Raw genomic sequence first — 22310 nt, forward strand, 5'->3', positions numbered from 1 at the left:
TAGACTATTCTGTAACATTCCTAGAGCATACAAAAGTTAGGACTCTACTTCATCCCTGCTGTCCAACTTTCATTAGAAAGGTTGTGCTTCTAGTGCAAAATAAGCTTTACTGGGTTTGTTGATCCCAGGCTCCCATATATCCAGCAGAGTTAGCAGAGGAAGGCCAAAGAGTAAGTGCCACCCCTTTTCATTTATTATATTGAAGTATGACAGAAAGTAGTCATTATCGCTAAGAGCCAATGAAATGACCTTTAAATGAAAAAAAAAATAGATATGTGGGTTTCTGCCTAGAAACTAAGGGGAAAATGATTTTAAAAGTGCACAGTTCATCTACTAGAAATGTAATTATTAAAAATCCTGGTTTTCCCATTTTAAAGCATAGTATGTTCTTACCTTTTAGATACAAAATGCAGGAAGGGTCAGAAGATCATAACCACCGGAGGACTTTTTGAGTCCTTTCGTGTCTTTTCTGAGTATTACACTGCCACCGGGCCCTGTGATGGCGCAGAGCAGTCAGCAACTTGACATAAAGGTATTAAATGATCTTCAGCAACGCTTCCCAGAGATTCCACGGGATGTGGTTTCTCGGTGCATGCTGCAGGTAGGTTGTAGTGTGATGAATCTTAAAATTACTACAGACCTTTTTTTTTTTTTTTATTGTTATGCTTGTTGTGATTAAATGAGAAGTAGGTATGGATATAGAATAGGTAATATTTATTAACATAAGAACTATACAACCAGTCTGTAGCATTTATATATGTATAATTTTATAAAGTATAAATATATAGTATAGTGTATAAATATATATATATATAGGCATAAACACATTCTGTTTGCATCTAAAATGATCCTGTGAGTGTCACTTCTCGTACAAATATATATATATATATATATATATATATATATATATATATATATATATATATATATATATATATATATATATATATATATATATATGAACTTGAAAACTAGCTTGAAGCCAGCACAGCACGTATAAAGGTTAAGCGAGCCTGGGTGCAAAATGCAAACAATAAGATAACTGTCCCAAATAAGGCATGCACTCACAGGTCTTATTCAAGGTGAAAAAATGGTGTTTATTCAGCAAAAAACTGATATACAGTGGTGTGAAAAACGATTTGCCCCCTTCCTGATTTCTTATTCTTTTGCATGTTTGTCACACTTAAATGTTTCTGCTCATCAAAAACCGTTAACTATTAGTCAAAGATAACATAATTGAACACAAAATGCAGTTTTTAAATGAAGGTTTACGTTATTAAGGGAGAAAAAAAACTCCAAATCTACATGGGCCTGTGTGAAAAAGTGATTGCCCCCCTTGTTAAAAAATAACTTAACTGTGGTTTATCACACCTGAGTTCAATTTCAAAGGTTATAAAGCCATTTCTAAAGCTTTGGGACTCCAGCGAACCACAGTGAGAGCCATTATCCACAAATGGCAAAAACATGGAACAGTGGTGAACCTTCCCAGGAGTGGCCGACCGACCAAAATTACCCCAAGAGCGCAGAGACAACTCATCCGAGAGGCCACAAAAGACCCCAGGACAACATCTAAAGAACTGCAGGCCTCACTTGCCTCAATTAAGGTCAGTGTTCACGACTCCACCATAAGAAAGAGACTGGGCAAAAACAACCTGCATGGCAGATTTCCAAGGCGCAAACCACTTTTAAGCAAAAAGAACATTAAGGCTCATCTCAATTTTGCTAAAAAACATCTCAATGATTGCCAAGACTTTTGGGAAAATACCTTGTGGACCGACGAGACAAAAGTTGAACTTTTTGGAAGGTGCGCGTCCCGTTACATCTGGCGTAAAAGTAACACAGCATTTCAGAAAAAGAACATCATACCAACAGTAAAATATGGTGGTGGTAGTGTGATGGTCTGGGGTTGTTTTGCTGCTTCAAGACCTGGAAGACTTGCTGTGATAGATGGAACCATGAATTCTACTGTCTACCAAAAAATCCTGAAGGAGAATGTCCGGCCATCTGTTCATCAACTCAAGCTGAAGCGATCTTGGGTGCTGCAGCAGGACAATGACCCAAAACACACCAGCAAATCCACCTCTGAATGGCTGAAGAAAAACAAAATGAAGACTTTGGAGTGGCCTAGTCAAAGTCCTGACCTGAATCCTATTGAGATGTTGTGGCATGACCTTAAAAAGGCGGTTCATGCTAGAAAACACTCAAATAAACTGAATTACAACAATTCTGCAAAGATGAGTGGGCCAAAATTCCTCCAGAGCGCTGTAAAAGACTCATTGCAAGTTATCGCAAACGCTTGATTGCAGTTATTGCTGCTAAGGGTGGCCCAACCAGTTATTAGGTTCAGGGGGCAATTACTTTTTCACACAGGTTTGGATTTCTTTTCTCCCTAAATAATAAAAACCCTCATTTAAAAACTGCATTTTGTGTTTACTTGTGTTATCTTTGACTAATAGTTAAATGTGTTTGATGATCAGAAACATTTTGTGTGACAAACATGCAAAAGAATAAGAAATCAGGAAGGGGGCAAATAGTTTTTCACACCACTGTGTGTGTGTGTGTGTGTGTGTGTGTGTGTGTGTGTGTGTGTGTGTGTGTGTGTGTGTGTGTGTGTGTGTGTGTGTATATATATATATATATATATGCTCTTCTCTTGGGGTAAGGTTACAAACAAGAATAGCTTTGTTCTGATCTGGTCATCAGATAAAGTTTAACCATGTGTGGTTAGTTTTAATCTGGCCAACCACATATCAATGATCTAGTACAAAGTTGTGTATTGTAATTGGTATGTGCATACCTCCCAACTGTCCTGTTTTCTGCGGGACAGTCCCTATTTTGACAGCTCAGCCCGAAGTCCCTGATTTCTTACTGAAATGTCCCAAGTTTCTCTTTGATCTCCTGCCCAGAAAACTGAGCATATGCGCTTCAATACACTTGTTACAATTTAATGATAAGCAAAAATACAATTGTAACTATTTAAGATAAGCAAGGCTCCTGGGAGAACTCACAACTTAAAGGAGAACTAAAGCTTAAGGGCAGTGCCAGACAGGGAGCGACAAATCTCCCGAAAATGCCTCTGCATTTTGCTATGACGAACATATTTATTTTATTTTTTGTGGTTTGTGAGTTATTTAGCTTTTTATTTGGCAGCTCTCCAGTTTGCAATTTCCGCAGTGTGGTTGCTAGGGTAAAGATTACCCATGCATTGCTTCTAATGAGAGACTGGAATATGAATGAGAGGCCCTGAATATAAAGATGCAATAACAATACATTTGTTACCTTGCAGAGCATTTGTTTTTTTGATGGAGTCACTAACCCATATTTAGGGTTGCCCAGACAGCCTGGTATTTTAAAGGGCTGCCAGTGTCAAAACTTCCTGCCCTCTTTTCCAAATAAGGAAAACCGGGCAAGATTCCCTTGATTGACACCGTGATCGGCCGATCGCCACATCATAGGCCCGCCCCCTGATGACACATGCTGGAAAGAATTGGAAGAAGGAGGCAAATAAGTAAAAAACTATTAAAAAAGACAATTGAAAAGTTATTCTAAAACATACAAAAAGCAAAAACAGTTTTACGTGCTTCACTGAATAGTGTGTTTAGCAACTAGGCCTCTCCTTTCCTCTCTTCACGTTAGTAGTTTAGCACATTATTGAATCAAAGAAGATTTTCAGCAACATTTTTCAAACCAAATTACTTAATGCAAAATGTACTTTCTAGTTTGATATCTAGATAATTCAGTTAGAGTTTTGCCCTGTATACCAGCATTAAAGGAACAGTAACACCAAGCAATGAAAGTGTTTTTAAGGAATGACTATAAAATATTACGTTGCCCTGCACTGGTGCAACTGATGAGTTTACTTTAGAAACACAACTATAGTTTATATAAACAGCCAGGCAACAGTACATTATATTGTCATTGCTTTAAAACACTTTCATTTTTGTGTGTTACTGTTCCTTTAAACATTGGGCCATGTGCCTTATATGATAGTGGAAGTCCTTGGTGACATTTAAAATACTTGCAATAGGTGTTACCCAAATTGCAGATCCACATATCATAAGGCTTCAAGGCTGTAATGTCCTTTCTTATTACTAGTTAATAGAAAGCTCATGAGCTTGCCATAATCCATTATATGGTGCTCACTGCTAAAATTATACAATTTAAATTAAAGGGCTGTTTAGTGAAACATGTTTTTTATTTAATCCATATAGATTTGCAGTGCATGTATTCTGGGATTGTGAGAGTTGTAGTAAATTAAGTTCTAACACTTGAAAAAGGTGTTTCATTTAGCTGTTAATTTAAAAGTTGACACTATTTTTCTTTCTTTGAAGAACAACTGCAATCTTGATGCTTGTTATAGAGCTCTTACACAAGAGAGTTGCAAGTACCTGTATATGGAATATCATAATTTAGATGAAGCACGAATGAACAGTAATCATTTGCACATAAACCTCGGCATTCATCCAAGTAGCTCATATCATACAGGAGATGGGGCACAGGTTAATGGACGTCCACTGGTTCACAGCTCAAGCGATGGACACATTGATCCACAGCGCTCTTCAGGCAAGCTTTTGTGTCTTGTTCCAGAACCCCATTCTGCTCCAGCAGTTGTGGCACAAAATTACAATCCATTCTTCTTGAATGACCAGAATCGAAATTCACCAACACCCCCTCCACAGCCAGTTCAGCAACCAGGTGTGGGCACGTCTGCTATGCAAGCTTCTCTGCCTACTTATATGCATGTACCTCGTTATAGTGCAAATCCTATAACTGTAACAGTGTCACCTTCTGGCCACAATGTTCCTAGAGCTTTACAGATAGTTCCTCAAGTTCAGAACAATCCCTATGGAACACCTATTTACATAAGACAGCCATCACAGAATTCTCCTGGCAGACAGACCACGCAGAACACTCCTTGGCCACCTTCACCTCAAGCTGTTCTTCCCCATTACAATCCATGTCCTCCTTATCCTCAAAGTTTTCAAACTACACAGTATTCTCCGAAACAGCCTCAGATTCCACAGTCTGCTTTTCAATCCCCACCAACTTCACAATGCACTTCTCCCTACAGTTCTCCACAACATCAAGTGCAGAACAATCAACTGAGCCACCAAACTTCACATGTGTTTTTGCCACCCAGCCCATCAACAGTGTCACCTTATCTATACCAGCAGGCACCTCCTCCCTATCCTAAGCAAAGTAGCCATTCTCTTGCGTATCATCCCTATGGACCTGGTCTAAACAAGGGACCTATGAACAAGATAGAAATCACAGTTGAATCGCAACAAAGACCTGGACCCACTTTGAATAGAAGTCCGTCACCAATAAATAACCATTCTGCCCAAAGAAGCCAACAACATCCCGTTTATGGTTCAAATGCACGTTCAGGGTCACCTTCAAGGGGAATATCTAGCCAGCCAAAGGCTTCATACAGTGGCAGCCCATTATTTATAACTTATTCACAACCACCTACAACCACTGGGTCTCCAACCCCTTCTTCACGTGTTTTGATGTCTCCGTCTAACCCAACCGTGTTTAAAATCACTGTTGGACGTGCCCCAACCGAAAATTTGTTAAATATAGTGGACCAAGAGCAACATCCCAGCACACCAGAGCCTATACAGCCCATTTCCTTGTTGCCAGTTTCTGGTGGAGATAAAGGAATCCATAAATATCACAGAAGTTCAAGCTCGGGGTCAGATGATTATGCATATACCCAAGGTAAGAAAAATGTCATTAGATTACTGATATTATTAGAAGAAAATTATTATTACAAAGCTAATAGAATTGAGATGTTTGGCAGTAGTGGTGTATATATTAAACAGTTAAGTACAGAGTTTGTAATCTCAAATCTCTCTAATTTAATATCCATGGTCTCTGTTGTGACCTAAGCTTCAATAAAAGTATTGTTTTTTTTCATCATTAAAGACCTGTGAGTTATATATATATATAATACACAAAAGCCATGAATATCTTGTAAATTATATCCTTATAAACGGTGAGTTCTGATGTCATCAGTTATAAACGGTGAGTTCTGATGTCATTTCTGTCACGACTCACTAAAACTTGTGTATTATAATAAATAAAGTACCTCCTGTTGCAAAATATGAGGATATTAGAAGTTACCTCGGAGTTCCATGACCTGTATAAAAACACTCGGCCTTCGGCCTCGTGTTTTTATATGGTCATGAAACTCCTCGGTAACTTATAATATCCTTATATTTTACAAGTGGGGGTACTTTATTCACTATATATAGTTGCATCTCGAAGTTCCACGACCTGTGTAAAAACAATCAGCCTTTACCCTTGGCTTTTATATGGTCATGCAATTGCTTTGTGACTTATAATATCTTTTTTTTCTTATAATAATAATAGGTACATTGTAAAAAAAAAAACATTTATTTTTAAACAAATATTTAGATCCACTCAGAGACCTCTAAAAAAAAGTCTTTGAGGCAGATCGAATAGCAACCTTCCACGACTCTTTTCACCCAACCTGTTTAGATGCTACCAGTGTAACCAAATCTGTCTTATTCTGAAAGCAATTTATGGAATACGAGTGTCCGTCATCTCACTGCCCTGCATTATAAAAATGATTAATAATCAAACATTTTAAAAATGTAGACGGGTGAAATAAGCAGTACAATGTTGCCATTTTGCTATTCTTAAGTGCAACACGTAAAGTAAAAACTGTAGCCACTGTATTTATACAGGTCAAACCTACTTTATTATTACTTCTGTTTTCCCTTTAAGTAGAGCATTCATAACAGTGCTTTAATATCGTCAGTGAAGTGCTCCTATCGTTAATCCATAATCCACATGGGATTACTCTTCTAGTCTAAACAGAAATAGTCTGAATGGCACTGGATCTTGTTTTTAAAGGTATGTAAGATAGGAAAGTCAGATCTATTACTGCAATAATTGTATACAAAACAGTAATTCTAGTGTAAGAAATGTACTTTGGTTAGTAATAATATGTATCTTGTATTTAGTAAAAGCATTAAAGGTTTCTCTCGTATAAACAGAGAGAGATAGATGTAAGCAGATTGTGTGAGCAAAGGCAAACCGGACAAATCCACATTCAGTGCAATACAATAGTATTTGCTTTTCCGGTTCGGCATAGCAAATATACAGCAGTATACAGTAACTGTCCTCTACTTTTACTCTCATTTTCTAATGAAAAGAAGAAATGCTGTTTGAGAAACAAAGGTTTTTTTTGGGAGGGGGGCAGGTCTTTAAATGTTTTTTGTATGTTTGCTTTGCAAAGCTAGAATCGGGCATCTGTTGCAGCTTCACAGAAAACTGCACCGGTCTGCTGATTGGAGCTGTTCATTTAAAAGCAAACATCTTATTAGTAGATACTGCTGCTGGTTCAACCTAGGGCCTTTTATTACATATGGGGGTTTGTAATGGACTGTTTTCGATTAGTGAAGCTGCAACAGAAGCGATCCTCTTCCGCTTCTTCTTTCTTCGCGCGGCTGCGCATGCGCATTGGAGTGAAAAGCCGAACTAAAAAGTCGGCTTTTTAATTCTACTGTGCATGCATCAGCCCCAGGAAAATTTGAACAAAGAAGAAACTGAAGAGAAGCGCTCCTTGGTGTTCGCTGGAATAACCCCTGGCCGGTGCAGTTTTCTGCTGATAGGAGCACCGGCCCGGCGTTTCAGGTAAGTAAATACATTCACTGGGGGGTGCCTAACATTTGGCACCCCCAAGTGGTAAACAAGTTTCCTTCTCCTTTAATGAAAATAGTCCTGAAGCAATGACTTACCGTACTTTAATGTTGAAGTTGTTATTAATGTTTTTTTAAAAAAATTATGGATTGTTATTTGGATACATTTAAGAATTTTAGTAAAGCTTTCATTTTATTTTTCTCACTTGTTTACCTTTCATAGCCTTATTACTGCATCAAAGAGCAAGAATGGAGCGGCTGGCTAAAGAGCTGAAACATGAAAAAGAGGAGCTGGAAAAACTGAAAACAGAAGTTAATGGCATGGAACATGATCTAATGCAGCGCCGCCTCCGGCGAGTGAGCTGTACAACTGCAATTCCAACTGTAAGTTCTAGGCAGCATTTACATATAGGCTACTAAGTGAAAAACCCACTGGATTAAAAGCCCAGTATACCCCCTTTTTTGCAACATTAGCTTAAAAAAGGGCTAGAGCATAAATAGGGTTTGTGCTAAGCATACTTATTTCCTGTTTTAATTATGAAATATTAAAGGAGAACGATCGCTAAAATTAAAATTTAATATAAAGAAACTTTCTAAATTCAATCAATTCAAAATTCTGCATTGTTTCTGAGATAATCAAGTTTATCTTCACTATTCCTCTCTCAGCATCTGTTTCTCTTCATTCTGTCTTCATGCAGCAGTTGGGTATCAAATGAATGATCCAATATATCTTGTATATTCTATATATATATATATATATATATATATATATATATATATATATATATATATATATATAATCCACGAAATAGCCAGCACTCACGAATAAAAGTTAAAGTTGCCTGGGTGCAGTATCAAAAATGTAATACGTAACTAGCAGAGGAGGCCGAAACGTTAGTCTTGCATACAAAAATAAATTTATATTTATATAAGACCTGAGAGTGCGGATCCTCTGTGCTAGTTATATATAGATATATATATATATATATATATATATATATATATCTCTTATATATATATCTTATATATTCTAGCAGATTTATTAGAGCTCTGAATCTAACAGAAAAACTGCCTTTTGCACAAGTAAGAAAAAACAGTTTTTTTGTGATTGAAACAATAGGCAAAAAGTATGTTCAGCACAAGTCCTATTCATTAAAATAATGTTAAAAATGGGAGTATACTTTAAAATGTGCCATGCTACAATAGCTCTTTCATGCTACACAAGCTATTTAGCCACCTGCATGAAATCACATGGGGTGTGCCAGTACAAGTATGTAGTCACTTGCAAATGTCATGGCAACCATTTCTGTGCAATTAGATGCTTCTGCTAACACACTGCAGTGTTTAAAATAGGGATGCACCGAATCCAGGATTCGGTTCGGGATTCGGCCAAGATTCAGCCTTTTTCAGTAGGATTCGGATTCTGCCGAATTCTTCTGCCCGGGCCGAACTGAATCCAAATCCTAATTTACATATGCAAATTAGGGACGGGGAGGGAAATCGCTTGACTTTTTGTCACAAAACAAGGAAGTAAAAAATGTTTTCCCCTTCCCATCCCTAATTTGCATATGCAAATTCGGATTCGGTTCGGTATTCAGCCGAATGTTTCGCGAAGGATTCGGGGGTTCAGCCGAATCCAAAATAGTGGATTTGGTGCATCCCTAGTTTAAAATTCATCCTCATCCAGGAAACCACAAAAACACCTTGGCTCACTGTCTTTTTTTTTTTTCTTGCTTCACTTTTTTATATTATTTGGTTCCAAATTCTATACACAGATTATGCTGGGGTTCTCTTTACTGGACAATCTACAAAAACAATTTGTAGTTACTGTTATTGCTGTCGGTTGCAGAAGACATTTTCACTAACAGACAGACACAAGCCAGTTGACCAAATGAAAGAATATTGTCCCATGTGGCTACACATAAGGGTAACCACATTGTATTGCTCCATTACAACCTGACTAGAAGTGAAGAGGAACTGTAGCGTCTATAGCTTACTCATTGGCCTGCACCTTCCAGCCAGGTGCTTAGGCAGATAAACTTTCCATTTGCACAGATCATTAACACTCTGATTGCTTCAATGATCTGTCATAACTGCTTTATGAGCTGACATATATAACTGGTATGGTCATTACAGGCCACATTTATGAACCAAATCTGGGCATATATATTGGCAGCTTATCTTGAGGACGTCCATTAAATTATATTTGTTCCACATTATAAAGACATAAACAAATTGGCTGCACTCTCACCCTAATTTTATTAGATAACTACTATTCACCACTAAAGCTTTCTTATGTTTCTCTGTTTGCTGCTAATTAGCATGCAGTGAACCAATGCTTAATGTTAGGGGCTAGTTGCATTGGCGGACATCTCTTGTTTTGCTATTTTGCTAGCCAGAAGAAATGACCAGACTGAGAGGCCTCAACAGGCAACTCCAAATAAATGTTGACTGTACACAGAAAGAAATTGATCTGCTTCAGTCACGAGGTAAAATATTTCTATCATTTGTTTGTGTATGTACTTTGTATTTTTGAATCATTAGCACATTAATTATATTGTTAAAGTAAAAACTTCATTTAACATGAATTAAACCTCAAGTACTGAGAGACTCTGTATTAGGTTTTTTTTCCAGCAGTTTGCTTTCCTAGCCTCTTAAACTGCATACTATGACTACTTTTCTGAAATATCTAGCAATTTCATTATGGCTTGCAGAGTTATGCTGCTTTTCCCATGTGAACCTTGCCTTAGGAAAGTTCTATTACATGAAACTGGTCAGAAGGATGTAATTTTTGAAAAAATACATGAGAAGGCATGGAGGGAGAGCCTCAGAACCCTCTTCAGTGCAGGTAATACAATTAACAATTCATACATTGAGTCGCAGTCCTTTGACTGCAGCTGGCGTATGAAAGAAAACCGCATCAGTTAAAACATCCCAGTCACACAAGTGCTTTTTTCGGTGGACGTCTGCGTGTTAAAACAGTGTTAAAGGAAAACTAAACCCCCGAACAATGTAGATCGCTCTAAAAATATATTACATAAAACAGTTCATATGTAAAACCCTGCTTTATGTAAATTTTCATAATAATATACTTTTTTAGTAGGATGTGCCATTGGGTAATCATGAATAGAAAATTGCCATTTTAAAAAATAAGGGCCACCCCTGGGATTGTAGGATTCACGGTGCACACAAACAAACCATACATGTTAGGTCACATGAGCCAATTAACAGACAGAGTTCTGCTTCAACACTTCTTCCTGTTACAGTTAGAGCTGCAGTATTTCTGGTCAGGTGATCTTTGAGGCAGCACAGAGACCATCAAAAAAATGGTGGTACAAGGCAAGAGATTTAAAAGGCCAATATTTACTTAAATATATAGACCAGTTTGGTAAGATACTTTAATATGCCACTTAATATGATATAAACTATCTGTTGCTCAAGTAATCAGTTTGGGGTATAGTTTTCCTTTAGTAACTTTTAGTATTAAACAGGCACAAGGAGACTTTACCTGTGCTTTATGTGTATGTGTAATACATAAATCAGGCAGTTTTGAAATCAAAGTGCCTCTAGACTTTAAAGTCTCTTGCAGACTTGTACTTTGTACGGGAGAAAATATGTTTGCATTTTTTATTATATCTTTCTAGGAAGCTATGACCATAATGTAAGGCGCTGTCCCTATTATGGAAAGTGTAATCTATGGCTTTCTTGGCCATTCTTGCCGTGACAATAAACCAGTTCAATGGATTGTCTATGTCTACCCATTACACAATTAAGATGCATAACGGACAGGGGTGTTACTACAGAAGAAGCAGACCCTGCGACTTCAGAGGGGCCCAGAGGTATAGGGGACCCGTAAAATGAGATATTTCAATATATATTGGTAAAAAAAATTGGATATGTTGGGGGCCCTAAAATAAATTTGCTGTCGGGCTCAGTAATCAAATCTCTAGTTACACCATTGATGAAGGAGGTGGAATAAGGGTGTTGGTAAAGAAGCTTGGCTGCAGCTGTACCAAGAAACCGTAGAAGTAAAGCCTTTATCTGGAGAGAGAATTCCATCTATCATAGTGTACACAAATAGTTTAGCTGCAACTGCTGCAAGTAGTTTCACCTGTGATTTTCCTATAATGTGTTTAATCCAATTCATTGTTAGTGTGAATTAATTGAAACTTGGAATGTTTAAATAACATTGGTCACATTGGTCACTGTAGTGTGCCTTGATGATATGGTTATACTTTTGTCTTTTTAGGAATGGGAAAGCTTGATGTAAAAGCAATGAGTAACTTTTATGACAACTTGGCACCTGGACCTGCTGTTCCACCTAATACTTGTAAAAAGGGTAAGTTGTTACTTAGTTTGATAGTGATTAGTTGTATTATAGTTGTGGTTGTATATATGTATATATATATATATATATATATATATATATATATATATATATATATATAAGTTTACTAATATTATTTCTGAAGGCATGATTGAGGAGCTGCGGGCATCAAAATGATTGAAGACAGTGGCTCCTTTTATCCTGATTGTATATGACATGCAAAAGTTCATTATTACAATTTATCTCTTAAAATGTAAATTAGATCAGCACCAACTTTTTAAAATTATTTGTATACAAAAAAAAAAGAAGCTGTGTAGTGCACTGTAGTACATATGTGTACATGTATGGGACCTCTTATCCAGATTGCTTGGGACCTGGTGTTTTTTAGATAAGGGATCTTTACGTAATTTGGATCTCCATATATTGCCTGTTAAAGTGATTGAAGCATTAAAAAACCCAAATAGGACTGCTTTACCTTCAGTAAGGATTCACTAGATAATAGTTGGGTTAAAGGTACTGATTTATTAACACAGGAAATAGTTTGTTTTATTAAAATGGTGTGTAAGGTAGATGGCCTTCCTGTAATTTGGAGCTTTCCGCATAATGGGTTTCCAAATAATGGATCCGATACCTGAACTACTTTATTACAAGGCAGAGTCACCATTGTAATCTTAGAATTCCGGTTTTGTAAACCTATACATATCAATAAAGCAAATATTTTGTATCAGAGTCATCAGAAACCACTTCAGGAGAGAGGAAAGCCAGACGAATAAGTGTAACCTCCAAAATGAAATCTGACCCTCCTGATTTACAGGCTCCTACTAGTTTGGATATTGGTATGTATATTAATATTTTTTGATGATATTGGGGCTTGAAAGGGGTGGTTTGCCTTTAAGTTAGCTTTTAGTATGTTATAGAATGGCCAATTCTAAGCAGCTTTTCAATTGGCCTCCTTTTTTTATTTTTGTAGTTTTTGAATTATTCGCCTTTTTCTGACTCTTTCCAGCTTTCAAATGGGGGTCACTGACCCCATCTAAAAAACAAATGCTCTGTATGGCTACAAATGTATTGTTATTTACAGTGAGAGCTGTGAAGATGTGGAATTCTCTCCCTGAATCGGTTGTACAGGCTGATACATTAGATAGCTTTAAGAAGGGGTTGGATGGCTTTTTAGCAAGTAAGGGAATACAGGGTTATGGGAAATAGCTCATAGTCCAAGTTGATCCAGGGACTAGTCCGATTGCCATTTTGGAGTCAGGAAGGAATTTTTCCCCCTCTAAGGCAAATTGGAGAGGCTTCAGATGGTTTTTTTTGCCTTCCTCTGGATCAACTGGCAAATAGGTAGTTAATAAAAAAAAAAAAAAAAAGGTTGAACTCGATGGACATGTGTCTTTTTTCAACCTTACTTACTATGTTACTATGTTACTATGTTATTACTACATATTATTGTTTGAGTTTCTATTCAAGTCTCTCTCCTATTCCAGTCTATTAATCAAATCAATGCATGGTTGCTAAAGTAATTTGCACTCTAGCAACCTGGTGGCTGAAATTGCAGACTGGAGAGCTGCTAAACAAAAAGCTAAATAACTCAAAAATCACAAATAATAAAAAATGAAAACTGAATGCAAATTGTCTCGGACAACACCTTTAAAAGGTCATTGCACGGGCTATTGTTATGGTATATGTTTTCTCTGCCTGCCACGAAAAGGCAGATACAACCTAACGCTACCCCATGTGTGTGTTTTAAGTGACCTGAATGGCAATAACCTCTATTCACAGGTGGAACTCCTCATGCCACTTACTGCGCACACATGGGGTGAAAATCAGACCGTATTTTCTCAGCCGACTGCTCATAGCTTCTTTATAGGAAATATTTTCTAATAATCAAATGAGGAGTTCTTCAATGCATGAATAATGTCTGAATTACTGCAAATCATCAAATGATGTAATAGTAACAGATTAAAAACAAACAGTGCGTTTTATTACATATGGGAGTTAGACTAAGTTTGCCCTGTAGCAGTAACCAATAGCAACCAATAAGGTATTATTCCTGCAGGGGCCACCGGCTCTCTCTTCATTTAAAATGTGGATGTATCCGATTGAAAAGTCTTCATGTGAGTGAATCAGATTGATGAGCGTTGCACAACATTCAGTACATGACAACTGAACAACCTGTTAAGATGGAAGATAAAGCCATCATGAACTAGTTTAATTTTCCACTTCTCGTCTGCCCCCACATACATTTTAACCTGTGCAGAGACATTTGTGTGGAATTACTATTTAGGGAAAAATTAGGACTTTACCAAAGCTGTATACTATCACAGTCTTAATATAAATGCTTTCATCAAAATAAACAAAAGCCATATCATGTGAACAATATGGTTGAAGTATTTAGGTTAGTAAACAACTTTCATTGTGTGATGGCCATGTCCGAATAAATTACAAATTTCAACTGCCAGTATTGAGAATAAAAAAACAAGAATTCAAAATAAGTAAATCATTTTTGTTAATGTTTCATGTGGCATACCTTCTTTTAATATGACACTTGGGGGCCGATTCACAAAGGGTCGAATATCGAGGTCGAAGGAAATCCTTCGAATATTGAAGTCGAAGGATTTAGCGCAAATAGTGCGATCGAATGATCGAAGGATAATTCCTTCGATCGAACGATAAAATCCTTCGAATCGAACAATTCGAAGGATTTTAATCCAACTATCGAAGGAATATCCTTCGATCAAAAAAACTTAGGAAAGCCTATGGGGACCTTCCCCATAGGCTAACATTGAGTTCGGTTGCTTTTAGATGCCGAACTAGGGGGTCGAAGTTTTTTCTTAAAGAGACAGTACTTCGACTATCGAATAGTCGAACGTTTTTTAGTTCGAATCCTTCGATTCAAAGTCGTAGTCGAAGGTCATAGTAGCCCATTCGATGGTCGAAGTAGCCCAAAAAACACTTTGAAATTCGAAGTTTTTTTACTTCGAATCCTTCACTCGAAGTTAGTGAATCGGCCCCCTACTATTCTGGTTAAAGGGGAACCAAAGCAACCACAGGCCTTAACCAGTGAAGCTCAATGCCTTTTCTCAATGCACTTTTGGCTTCTGTCATTTGCCTAAGCTCATAATGAGATTTTTTTTTTTAAAAAAAAATATATAACGTATGTGACAACTCGAAAAAAATATACCAGTCATCAGAATATAACAGTTTCAATTAAAAGGCAATTTGTTTAATTGCATGTGATTCCCTTCTGGAACTACACAATAGCTTTGTTGAGGTTGTGGACATATTATTCTAAAGAAACACATGCATTTTGTTATTTTTTTTAGTGCATAGGCAAAGGTCCAGCCCAAGACCAGCAAGAGATGAAGATTTTGAAGGGTCTCCCTGGAACTGTAATAGCTGTACTTTCCTCAATCACCCTGCACTAAACCGCTGTGAACAGTGTGAGATGCCACGATTCACCTGACTTCACTGTAAAAGCCTTCATTTTGCTTGACGTTTTAATATTGATTCTATCTAGCATGCAAGTAAGGAACCTTGCTTAAGTCAGCTGGATCAACAAGCTGAGACCAGCTGCAGAGAAGGACTTGGGAATATTGGTTACAAAACCAATAATGGGAGAACCATGGTGATGATATGGCAGAATGCTCTCTACAGTCTTGTCCATGCATGATGGAGGTCTCAAGATGCTGGTCATTTGGTTGCCATCATTTGTTTCTCCAAAAGAAAAAGAAACTCCAAGATTGTATAGAAGCAAATGAAGTGATTTGCTGACCAATTATCTGGACATATTAGAAAAACACAGGTGAAATGGGACAAAATATTATATTCTGCTTCTTGTAAGCATCCTACTGAATGAAGACTTTAGTTGTGGTGTTGTAGTATAACACAAATTTCTGAAGCCTACTCGGAAACAAAAAAGGAATTGCTGCTTTATTCAGAGTAACTGTGTCCATATGAAATGAGAAATGCTGTTATAAAAAGAATCGCGGGTGTGAAATCAAGGGTTTTAGCCATACCTTTCTAGAATATATTATAAAAGCGATATTGCTGCCCCCTTGGTTTATGCTGTGTCATGAAACTACTGGTAATGTTAACAATCATTATTATAAAAAGATGGAGATACTGCTGCATGTACTTTCTTCCCACCCTATTCTGGTTATACCCGAACGCTTTGTAAGCGCATTAAACACAACCTTATGTATAATTGCTCAGGTGGAGCATATGGCAAAGATGCCAAACACTGATGTACTACTATATGGAAAATACACACTAATAACATGTTATTCCTTCATTCATACATACATAGATATATTCACCATCCATGCATAGATGTGCATTCTGTGTGTGAGCTTCTGTGAATCATGCTTGATGTTTACAGCACAGGAAGATACTTTGTGCCCTTACAGACCCATAATATCTGCTGAAGATCCAAGATTCGATATAGCTGTGTTATTTGCACATTGTTAATACACCTGCTTATACAAATGAAGGCAAAAATCGAAATATTGTGCACTGCATTTTTTTTTTTTTTTTTAAAGTTTTTAATTTTGTTAGCAAAAAAAGAAAAACAAACAAAAAAAAAATTGAAACACATATATGGTTTTGAAATCATGTTGGTACTTCTAATGCATTTAAATTCCTGTATTGTGAAGGTGATTGGTTTGCATCCTGCAATTTGCTGAAGTAATAAAGCATCCAATTGTTTTGTGAAACAGAGAACTCGATTATTCTGTAGACGGAATCTGTAGAAAACAGTGGGAGGGTTGTTCTAATTGGCTTTTTTTTATTTTATCTTGCTTGCAGGCTACATGTTATTTTTGGGAGCCACAGGCTAATTATCCACTAAAAGCTTACTTGTGATTGATTTGGATTACAGGACCAGGGAAGAAAACTTTTTTGCCCCTACATCTATATACTCTATCTGTGCATAAGGCAAAACATAGGGTACAAATTAAGAGCAAGGTGTATGGAACTTTTATTTTGCAATAGTGTACCATTGTGCTTTCCCCCCTGTGGACAACTGAAAAGATCACTTGCCATTTGGCATAATCCTCTTTAGACACTTTAATATACCAGAATTGTTCAATAGAGAAGAATCCGTGTGCATTTGTGAAAAACAAATCCCAGTTAAGTTGGGATTTTGCAGTGAATGTGCATTTTTGTGTCTGTTTTTGCTTCTTTTCTCTTTTGTAAGAAATGAATCAATCTCTGCTCTTGTCAACATTTACATATCGATGCGGTTTCAGGTTTAAGGAATTGTTCAGTATAAAAATAAAAACTGGGTGAATAGGTAGGCTGTGCAAAATAAAACAATGTTTCTAATATAGTTAGTCAAAAATGTAATGTATAAAGGCTGGAGTGACTGGATGTCTATCATAATAGCCAGAACACTACTTCCTGCTTTTCAGCTTTTTTGGTTTCCACTTATTGGTTACCAGGCAGCAACCAATCAGTGACTTGAGGGGGGACCACATGGGTCATATCTGTTGCTTTTGAATCTGAGCTGAATGCTGAGGATCAATTACAAACTTACTGAACAGAAATGTACCATGTGGCCCCCCTTCCAGTCGCTGAGCTGAAAAGCAGGAAGTAGTGTTCTGTTATGTTAGACATCCAGTCACTCCAGCCTTTATACATTACATTTTTGACTAACTAACTATATTAGAAATATTTTTTATTTTCACAGCCTACCTGTTTACCCAGTTTTTATTTTTACACTGAACTGTTCCTTTAAAAAAGTAAAATGACGGTAACACTTTTCAGTGTAGCACTTTGTTTAGACTATCTCCAAATGACACGCATATATGAAGTACCAGTGTTATGCAAATCATGAAAGTGCAATGTCATACCATTAAATATTAATGCAAGTGGGCTTTTTGCCTTCTGTGTTTTTGTTCTGAATGATTAGAAATGACTATTGTGCAGGAATGTTGTTTAAGCTACTTATTACTTTTAATATGACCATCATTGGTGATTTTCTTCTACTTCCTTAGCACAACCAGGAAAGCCCTGAACTGTTCTGTTTCTGTACCTGGCTTTAAAATTCAGAACATGCCATCCTGTCCCACATCAGGTCCTCTTCTCTGCCATTTCCTGATTGGAACGTGCAGTTGGTTAGTCTGGGCCTTGCCTCAACTGCGTGTGATTGGTGTTAATGATTGCAGAAAAGTGGACCTGAAGTGTTGCCAACTGGTGTGTTCCAACCTGGGTCAGGGTCAATGCCAGATTTCTCTGATTGCAATTCTGTAGAATGTTTAATCATTCATATAATCCCTGACAAAATCTAATGTCCCTGAGGAAGTCACAGGAAAATACCAAACTAGGGTTGGTTTTATCAGGACACCGACTTCAGACACAACTCATAAGTTCAAAGGGTGCACACTGCAGTTTTTAAAAGGTAAAACTAGTCTGGCCTGTCTTATCAGGTGTGAAACACAGTATTGGAGAGAGAGAGTTTTTCAGGGACACCTTTGTGAACAGTGGGGCTCATTTATTAAAGCAGCGCAGCGCATAAGTGGACGCAAAAGGTTGTCTGCGCCATCACAAGCGTGATCGCTAATATATTTGCGTGATATTGCGCATAACACAGAGCTTTTGCGATGGTTTTGTTTATGCGCATTGCGCAAAAGATTGGGCATTTATGTCGCAAACGATGCCGTGGTTGTTAGGGGCGTGGCTGTGGGCGTGGCTACAATGCGCTTGCACTGCGGCCGTCGCAGATTTGCGTCTGTATATGTGCAAAACTGCACCCGGGCAACAGCACCACAATTTTTACGCCTGCCTCTTCGTGGCGTAATAGTAACGCTCTTCAAAATGCGCATTCCTGCCCAGCTGCGCTAGTATATTCAAGATGAACAACCCTTGTAAAGTGCATATTAACCACGCCTTCCACCCAACATGTTTATATTGACCAAGGTTCCTTTAAGGGTATCAGGTAGGCTAAACACCTTTGCAACCAAACAAATATTAGCACAGAAACAAATGCAGATGCGTCTAAGTGAACGCAATATGCGCAATATGTGACGCAACTAATTAAAGCAGCGCATTCATACATGAGCACAACTAATCCTTACCTTTGCGGTATCTTCCTGTGCGCACAATTTATTATAAGCACTGCGACAGCTGATACGCAGTTTCACACGTCGCACCTGTCTTGTGTCTACATTAGCGCACAAATCGCACTGTTAAGGTATCGTGCGCTACATTATTAAATACTCGCATGCGCTGGGCAAATGTCTGGCCACTGCGCTCTTTTTAGCGCTGCGCTGCGTTAATAAATGAGCCCCACTGTGTTTTGACTATAATTGCCCTTGTGCTGCAAATCCCTCCATTACTAGTAACCCAAGGCACACCTGAATATCTGCACCTCTTCAACATTCTCAAGAATTCAGTGGGCTGGACCCCCTTGATGTTCCTATTCTGTTTCAATTCCAAATTTACAGCAACTAATTGAACTGAACCCCACCTAGAAATGATGGTATTCCATTTAATGGGTTCTAAATAATCAAATTAGGAGATTGGTACAACAACTTGTGCCACAGTTTCTACTTTAGATAATATGCCCCTCTCCCAACTTTTTTTAAACATGTTGCTGGTATTAAACAATTTTCTATTTCAACATTTGATATGATGTCTTTGTACTATTTACGAATAAATGTAGGGTTTAAATGAATTGCAAATCATCCCAATTTCTTTTTATTTATATGTTACACCGTGTCCCAACTATTTTGAAAACACTTTAACTCGTCTTTTTTTCATGAAAGACAACACTTTATTCACTTTAGAAGCCACAGAATGACATTGTCCACAGTTTACACTGTTTTAGAAATATAGGAAAACAACAAATCTTTCTAGATTTGTGGGAAAAATATAAATTCAATTGTTGCTTAAGGGGCCCCTAAAAGCTTGCTTTTAAAAATCAGCCAGTAAAGGGTTTTACTTTAAATGTTTCAGCACTTAAATGGCTTCTGGCTTAGTATTTTGTTACTTTTTGAATAAAGTGGAAGCGTTGACTCAGGTATGAGTATCAAGGTCTTTGGCCAATAGAGCGAGTATGTTACTATATATAGCATAGCAATGTAACATAGTATCTGAGACTAAAAAAATCCCAACAACTTCAGTCCTTCTTAAAAGGGATACTGTCATGGAAAAAACACGCCTTTGTTTGGTTTACTGTTGAATAAAGATGAACACAATAAATAATGAGCCAGAAAAGGCTATAAATGTTTGTATGCTGCAAATAATCATATGGTGTTTACTGGAAATACATTTACTTAATAATTAAGCATAAGAATGATGCATTCTTTAAGTTGAATAATTAGATATACACAATGGTCAACAGCAATGCATTTTCTTCTGCGTGATCATTTATACTGGAGTGATCTACCAACTAGTTAAAGTTTTTACACAAAAGATCTAGTCACGGTTAAGCTTTCACTTTGATTGTATCTGTCTTTAAACAAATATGTTATGAAGATTATTTGAGGCAACCTGGCCTCCTCTTGTAATAAAACACAACTGAACTTAGCCAACACATCTACATGACTGAGATTTTATATTCCCCTTCAGGGCTTTTTTAGTTCCCTTAATGGACTAGAATTATTACTGCTAGCACAGGAGTTTAAGTTTCTTTTGAGGTCTTGGAATCTCAAGGTAACAAAGTTGCACCTCACACCAGGTTAGCAACTGTGTGCTGAAACTCGAAATTGCAATGTATTTGATCAAAATTCCACTGTCCTTGTTTTATTTACCCTTTGTAGGGTAATCATTTTAGTGGATAACTGTCTTATCATCCAAACCACTGCTGCGGGGGATACACTTTTTTTAAATGAATAAAAACCCCAATTAAAAATATGGTTCAGGTGCTCAAGCCCCAAACCTGTCACTTGAAAGCACAGCCAATTTCCTCAGATCAAAAAAGTTTTGAAAATGGATTTAGACGTTTACAGGTCACTGGGAGTTGTTGGAGGCCCAGGAGATGCGGCCCTGAGCTCATAGCAACGTCTTATTCCAATGGGTGTCCATTCACCAGACCACCATTCTTAGGAATATCATATATACATGTTTTTAATCAAGTTCCAATAAAATGAAAAGTTTTATATGATACTCTTATGAATGGTGATCCGGTGAATGTGTACCCATTGGAGTAAGATAGTTTTAGTGGATAATGCTAAGCATTGCTTAAAGGAGAAACAACCCCTTACTTAAAAAAAATAGACTCCCTCCTCCCCCCACCCATCCTAGCTGCCCCCAGGCAAATGGCCCTAACTCTTTACATACCCCTCCGTGCAGATTCTGTCCAGCCGATTTTACTGGGGACATCTTGTTATCTTCGGAATGAGACCTCCGAAGTGGCGCTTGCACAGTTGGAGCAACTTTCTGTCTCGTGACAACTCACGAAAATTGCCAAAACGCTGGTCTCATTCCGAAGATTACTGAAGCGGCTGAAGATGGCGTCCGTGAACTCTGCTGGACAGAATCTGCACGGAGGGGTAAGTAAAGAGTTTGATTTGCCCGGGGGGGGGCAGCTATTCTGGCTTATTCTCAAAAAGAACACATTTTTCAGATTTTTGCCTTTCAGTCCAAAATAGTCTGATTTTTAGGCTAATTCAAGAGCAGAACACAGAAACTACCAAATAGGCTAGGGACCTCTCCCATTGACATATACAATCTTGGTAGGTCTGAGATGCCGGATTTTCAGATTCTGACTTTTTCCATCCTCACGGTATAATAAATCTCTGAAAATTTCGAGTTTTTTTCTTTTTTTTCACAAAAAAATTTGGATTTTATACTAATTTGAGTTTTTGGCATTCAGACTTTAATAAATAACCCACTAAAATATCCAAATTACCTTTTGTTTATATACCCTCTACCCTTATTTCCAAGATCAACATTTGTTTAAAGATGTTCATAATTTTTTTTTTTTGCATTTTTCTCAAGATACCAAAAATTGAGAAACACTTGAGAATCATTTTTTAAATTCATAATGTTGCCTTCAAATGTCACACACTTGGGCAGATTTACTAAGCTCGAGTGAAGAATTCGAATGTTAAAAAATTTGAATTTCAAAGTATTTTTTTGGGCACTTCGACCATCGAATTGGTCAAATTCGATCGAATCAAATGATTCGAACGATTAGAAGTAAAAATTGTTCGACTATTCGACTATTCGATAATGTTAGCCTATTGGGACCTTCCCCAGGACTTTTCTAAAAATTTTTTGATTGAATAAAAATCCTTCGATCGATCGCTTAAAATCGTTCAATTCGAAGGACTTTAAGGTTTATTTTTTCCAATCGAAGCATTTGTGCTAAA

The 22310-nt window shown here is 37.3% G+C and overlaps 1 protein-coding gene across 4 annotated transcripts in view; it reads left to right on the forward strand.

Moving 5' to 3' along the window:
- LOC108709686 (mitogen-activated protein kinase kinase kinase 7-interacting protein 3 homolog) overlaps window positions 1-16709 on the forward strand; it is a 32750-nt gene extending 16041 nt beyond the window's left edge. Inside the window, exons 2-8 of one of the 4 annotated variants that reach the window (XM_018249738.2) lie at window positions 401-601; window positions 4332-5721; window positions 7894-8054; window positions 10066-10159; window positions 11920-12009; window positions 12726-12833; window positions 15321-16709. In XM_018249738.2, the coding sequence (XP_018105227.1) occupies window positions 500-601; window positions 4332-5721; window positions 7894-8054; window positions 10066-10159; window positions 11920-12009; window positions 12726-12833; window positions 15321-15460 (2085 nt within the window). In that variant the 5' untranslated portion in view covers window positions 401-499 and the 3' untranslated portion in view covers window positions 15461-16709. Of the gene's footprint in view, window positions 1-400; window positions 602-4331; window positions 5722-7893; window positions 8055-10065; window positions 10160-11919; window positions 12010-12725; window positions 12834-15320 lie in introns of those variants that run through there. The other 3 variants (XM_018249740.2, XM_018249741.2, XM_041584189.1) reach the window with 3 other exon arrangements.
- Window positions 16710-22310: the final 5601 nt, after the last annotated feature.

Source organism: Xenopus laevis, chromosome 2S, assembly GCF_017654675.1.
Source record: "Xenopus laevis strain J_2021 chromosome 2S, Xenopus_laevis_v10.1, whole genome shotgun sequence".
Taxonomy (NCBI): Eukaryota; Metazoa; Chordata; class Amphibia; order Anura; family Pipidae; genus Xenopus; species Xenopus laevis.